At 34.6% G+C, this 5,476-nt stretch overlaps 1 protein-coding gene across 1 annotated transcript; it reads right to left on the reverse strand.

Moving 5' to 3' along the window:
• Positions 1 to 1,147: 1,147 nt before the first annotated feature.
• On the reverse strand, positions 1,148 to 3,605 carry LOC109155268. Its single transcript, XM_019302953.1, has 4 exons — positions 3,186 to 3,605; positions 2,691 to 3,135; positions 2,315 to 2,499; positions 1,148 to 2,167 (listed from the first exon to the last, which is right to left on the reverse strand). The coding sequence occupies exons 1-4, from the start codon at positions 3,603 to 3,605 to the stop codon at positions 1,148 to 1,150; spliced, it is 2,070 nt and encodes a 689-aa protein (XP_019158498.1).
• Positions 3,606 to 5,476: the final 1,871 nt, after the last annotated feature.

Genomic DNA, 5,476 nt, shown 5'->3' on the forward strand with positions numbered 1-5,476 from the left:
ATTTACCAAGTATTTTATACAAATATAATAAATATTAATATTTTGTTCAATACTGATAACCTGCAACACACATATCACAACGCATGAAACATGTAGGGGAAAAACTACCACTACTAAATATCAATAGGTGCTTGTAATATAAAGAGTTAATAGTACAACTAAGATCCCATCATATACACAACATTTCAAATCTATAGCTTCTTACATCATAATCTCAAACAAATCTAAAGCTTCCTACATCATAATCTCATTGCACGATGAATCAATCTATGCTACCAGTAACCTAATTGCACATGACACGCTACCAATAAAAAATTTAAGAAAAAAAAAAGGACATGTACTAAAGATGAAGACAATGACAATACTACCCAAAAGAGAATTAAGAAGAATTAGAGAAATTTAAATCAAAAGTAGTATTTATTTAGACTATCATTTTTAGACCAAGTATTTAGACTATCATTATTACAAAGTTGCAAATATTTATTTTAGTGACAGTAAAATCAATCCTCATATATTATCTTGCATTTATATACTTTAAATTACCAATTTAAATAAACAAATTCAATATTTATTTACCTATACATGAACATCTCCGATATAATATTATATTTATATACTTTGAAATTCTTATTTAAAAATAATCATTGGGCATTATTTCATTCGCGCAAAGCGCGTAAAAAAACTAGTTATTTTATATATATTTTTTGTGTATCGATTTATTCACCATATTCAACAAACAATTTAATCTATAAATTAATTCTAAAAATTAAAATTAGAATTAATTCAAAAATAATTCCGTTAGAATCAGAAGTAATTTTGTTGAGGTTACATATGAGAAGTGGCTTCCACTTTTCGATATCGCCAAATTTTTCATAACTTAGCCTAGGCTCATATTTTTCATAACTTAGCCTAGGCTCAAATATGATTTGTATCTCCACCCCTACTCTTTGAACAAGAAAGAGCCTCTAGGCTATACAATTCAATTTAAAAAAAAAAAAAAAAGTATTGTATATATAGTGGTGCAAACCCACTTCTTTTTCCAATGTGAGACAAAGACTTCTTCCCAGCCTTTTTACCTTCATTTTTCAACTTTTTTTTTTTTGAAGGCAACCATGCGTGGTCATTTTATAGATAAACCAAAATAGAGTCAGGGGGACTTCATCCAATACAAAGCTGTAGACTGTTCTGAAACTGTAGAAGCTAAAGTATGAGCTAATAAATTCTGAGATCTAGGAATAAAATTAACTGAACAGAAATCAAAAGTAGATATGCAAATTTTGCAAGCATCAACAGCATAGCCGATGTATGATCTGAGTGGGGGTCCTCCTAAGGTCAGATAACAGTGTAGCACCTGACAATCCATGTAGATCTGGACAGTGCGCTCGTCCCGGGCGCGTAACCAAGATAGAGCTTCCTTGCATGCAAAGGCCTCGGCCATAAGTGGGGAAAAACAATCCGGCAAGGGGGCATTGTATGCCGCAACGAACCTTCCATCGTGTTCTAGCAAAACCGCTCCTACCGAAGTTGCGTTCGTAGCATGTTGGTAGGCGGCATCCATATAGCATCTTCGTGAGGTCACGACGTAGCCAGCGTTCGGCCCGGCAGCTTCTCCGGGTGGCAGCAGCGTGGATGGCAGTCCGGGCGTGGGGGCGACAGCAGCTCCACCATTGGCAGTCATGACGTGATGTACAGCATTCCATGCGTGCATGGTAGCTTTCGCACTGGCAACAATTTTCCTGGGTAAGGGTAGGCAGGCATCCCAAACCGCTGCATTCCGTGCTCTCCATATATGATAAAGTATTGCAGCTGCATATATAATCCCATTAGTGTCTAGAACATTCAAGATTGCACTAAACCACTCATGAAAAATATTTGTCACAATATATAGTGTCCATATGGTGCTAGCATAACCACACGATACTAAGGCATGCAATGTGTCCTCTTGTACAATTCCACACATGGCACAAATAGGATCCACATCCACCCTCTTTATAAGCAAATTATTCGTGGTTGGGAAGATATCACTTAGGGCTCTCCATAGAAATGTCTTCCATTTTGGGGGGATTTTTAATCTCCATAAAGTAAGCCATTTATCAAACTCTCCATCATTACTACTCGTATAATTTCTTACAACATGCTTGTAGTCATCCTTAACTGAGTAGGTGCCCTTTAGATCCCCATGCCAGTACCAACTATCATCATACTCCGGGGATACTGGTATTTTTAAAATTCGGGGTATATTACTTGGTTGGAAAATATCTTAGAGAATGTGGTGATCCCAATTTCCAGTCCCTGGATCAATTAATCCACTCACTTTGGCTCCTGCTAATTGGGGTGGCATTTCAGTGTGGATCATAGGATCTAAATCATCATGTAGCCATGGGTGTTCCCAAATTAGCGTTGAATTTCCAGTCCCAATACGCCGCCTTACTCCCCCACAGACTAGTAACTTTGCTGCCATAATACTACGCCAGCAGAAACTAGGATTGTTCCCCAAATCTGCTTCATAAAAGGTATGCCCGGGGTAATATCTAGCCCGATAAACACAAGATACCAGTGAGTCAGTATTTGTTAACATCCGCCATGCCTGCTTACCCAACATTGCTAGATAAACGCTCTTAGGTCCTTAAAACCTAGCCTTCCAAATTTCTTTGGGACACACAACTTGTCACATGCCCTCCAATGAATACCTCGGTCAGTTCCTGTCCCCCACCAGTATCTATTCATTGTTCGTTCAATAGCCGTGCAGACAGAAATAGGTAACAAAAATACTCCCATCGAAAAAGTAGGCACTGCTTGAGCCACACTTTTTAACAGGATTTCCTTCCTAGCCTGTGATAACAACTTTTTACTCCAGGATCCAATCCTCTGCCTGATCTTATCTTCAATATATGCAAATTCCGCTCTCTTATTTCTTCCCACAAAAGAGGGTAGGCCCAGGTATTTACCAAAATTAGGAGCCTGAGTAACCTGTAATATTTGTGTCACCTCATTCCTGTCATCCATAGTCGTATTCCTGCTATAGCATATACTAGACTTATGGTAGTTAACCACCTGGCCAGAGAAAGCCTCATATGTTGCCAAATAATTCTTAACTTGTGTGGCCTCATGTATATTAGCCTTGAAAATAAAAGGCTATCATCCGCAAAAAACAAGTGAGAAATTGGTGGAGCACCCCTAGCAACCCTGTACCCATGGATCAAACCATCACTCTGCGCCTGCTGCAACAGCATAGATAATCCCTCCGCACATATAATAAACAAATAAGGAGATAAGGGATCTCCCTGCCTTAGCCCACATGTGGGTGTCAGGAAGCCAGTCCGCGTTCCATTTATCAAAAAGCTATAGGATACAGAAGAAACACACATCATAATAAGCTTAATCCATGTTTCATCAAACCCCAGTGCTACAAGCATTCCTTGTAGGAAAGGCCATTCCATACGATCATAAGCCTTGGCCATATCCAATTTTAGGGTTCCCCAGCCAGCAACTCCACACTGCTTCCTATTCAAATAGTGCCCCACCTCTGCAACTATCAAAATATTGTCAGTAATGAGTTTGTCAGGCATGAATGCACTCTGCGATTCTGATATAATATTCCCCATCATTGGTTTCATCCTGTTCGTGATCATTTTGCCATAATCCTGTACACTACATTACTCAAAGCTACAGGCCTCAAATCTGTTACCAACTTAAATGTATCTATTTTGAGAATCAATTTTCCACTCAAATATTATTCGCTTTGAGCGTATAATATATCAATCCCTTCATGTCACTACGAAGAACCCAAATTCATGTACTTTGACCCAACCCACATCAAAATTAGACCCCACATATATTTGCACCACAAAATAATCAATTGTTATGCCGTGGAACCGTGTCCACATTGCAAAGTTGACACTGTTCTATGTTCATAATTACTGAACTCTATGTTCATAATTATAAAACTCTATGTTTATAATTTTTGAACTTCATATTCACAATTATTGAACTCTATATTCACAATTACAGAACTCTATGTTCATAATTACTGAACTCTATGTTCACAATTATAAAACTCTATGTTCATAATTTTTTAACTTCATATTCACAATTATTAAACTTTATATTCACAATTACAGAACTCTATGTTCATAATTCCTTAACTCTATGTTCATAATTACTGAACTCTATGTTCATAATTATAAAACTCTATGTTCATAATTTTTGCACTTCATATTCACAATTATTGAACTCTATATTCACAATTACAGAACTCTATGTTCATAATTACTGAACTCTATGTTCATAATTATAAAACTCTATGTTCATAATTTTTAAACTTCATATTCACAATTATTGAACTCTATATTCACAATTACAGAACTCTATGTTCATAATTATAGAAATCTATGTTCATAATTTTTGAACTCTATATTCACAATTATGATAGTTTTGGAATCGTGTCCACCTTTCAAGGTGAATACGATTCCACAGCATAATTTGTCTAAAATAACCACTTAAAATGTTATTTTAAGTTATTTTTTTCAAAATGCACGATCAACCTAAATGCCTAGTATTGAGTGCCATGTGAACTCCATTATGGATCATTAGAGCATCTCCAACCCATCCAACTCCAAAACACCAAATTTTTTCAGCAAATGTACATCAAAAGGAATATTCTCAGCATATTCTCACACCAAATTTTATTCATCTCCAACCCATTTACACCAAAACACCCAACTTTTACATTTAAATAATTTATTTTTCAATTATTAGTTTGAATTTAGTTAGTTTAAATGTTTAATATAATTTAGTTCGGACTTAATTAGTTTAATATAAAATATAGTTTGTAATGTAAATAATAATTTTTATTAACATTAATTTTTTTATAACATTAATTATTTTACAAAGTTTAATTTATTCCATAATAATATAGTATACAACATCTAGTACATTTAATTATCGGAATTACTAAACCGTTCCACAAATGCTCAATCAATACATTACGGAGTGCATAATGAGCTTCTTTATCTTTAAATTCTCTAATATCAATATTATGCCATATGTATTTTAATTTTTATTATGTTCTAGGCATATTTGATGTATATTGTATGTATTTTAATTTTTATTATGTTCTAGTCATTTTGATGTATATTGTATGTATTTTAATTTTTATTATGTTCTAGTTATGTTTGATGCATTTAAAATTTTAATTAATATATATTCAATATTAGTCTTGTTTCAATCGTCTCAACGAGATCTTTAAAATGGTATAATTTATATTTAATAATACAAACTTTAAATATAAGTATTTAACAAAATAAGAAATTACATATAAAACAAATAAAGGATACATTTGGAATTATAAAAAAGAGCAAGGGCAAAATGGTACTTTCCTCTCCCTTTTATATTTGACGCAGATGAACAGTGCCATGGCAAATATGGCGCGGCACTGTTCATTAACGCCAAAAAGTTTGGCGAGATGGCGTTTTAG

Source organism: Ipomoea nil, unplaced genomic scaffold (assembly GCF_001879475.1).
Source record: "Ipomoea nil cultivar Tokyo-kokei standard unplaced genomic scaffold, Asagao_1.1 scaffold0276, whole genome shotgun sequence".
Lineage (NCBI taxonomy): Eukaryota > Viridiplantae > Streptophyta > Magnoliopsida > Solanales > Convolvulaceae > Ipomoea > Ipomoea nil.